The 482-nt window shown below is 63.5% G+C and overlaps 1 protein-coding gene across 1 annotated transcript in view; it reads left to right on the plus strand.

The window, feature by feature from the left end:
• PRDM13 (PR/SET domain 13) overlaps positions 1 to 482 on the plus strand; it is a 10136-nt gene that overhangs the window by 5180 nt on the left and 4474 nt on the right. The window contains exon 5 of the mRNA XM_014311996.1: positions 334 to 445. Coding sequence (XP_014167471.1) covers positions 334 to 445 — 112 coding nt within the window. The remainder of the gene's footprint in view (positions 1 to 333; positions 446 to 482) is intronic.

The following is a 482-nucleotide window of genomic DNA, read 5'->3' on the forward strand; positions in this document are numbered from 1 at the left end:
GAGGCAGCTTTTCACCGTCGGGGCTGGAGAGATGCTCCTCCTTGTGAGTACCCTCCTGGCAAGCAAGGCCAGGAGGGGGAAAGCGGAGTCTGAGCCTCTGCGATGTCGGGCAGCCACCACAGCCGCGGCCTACGGGGTCTGTTCCGCTTGAGAGAAGTCGAAATAGGACGGGGTACAAAGGGCATTGTCCTCTGAAAGGGAACGATTACATATGGCCCATACATATCGGATATTGTCTCGCCGCGTAATGAGGGGCTCACGATCATTAGATTGGCCTTTGTTCGGTGCAGCCGACTCCCTGACATACGCTCCCTCCTCTGCAAACGCCAACAGATGGGCCCTCCGACAGAAGACTCGCGGCAGCAGCTGCTCCCCCCGGCCCTACGGCGCCCCGCTCGCGGGAGCTCAGCCCGGACCGGCAGTGCCCGCACCGCTCCGCTCCGCGGCACAGCATGGCGGGGGCGGGACGAGGCGGAGGGAGA

The sequence above is a fragment of the Geospiza fortis genome, unplaced genomic scaffold, assembly GCF_000277835.1.
Source record: "Geospiza fortis unplaced genomic scaffold, GeoFor_1.0 scaffold53, whole genome shotgun sequence".
In the NCBI taxonomy this organism is placed as follows: domain Eukaryota; kingdom Metazoa; phylum Chordata; class Aves; order Passeriformes; family Thraupidae; genus Geospiza; species Geospiza fortis.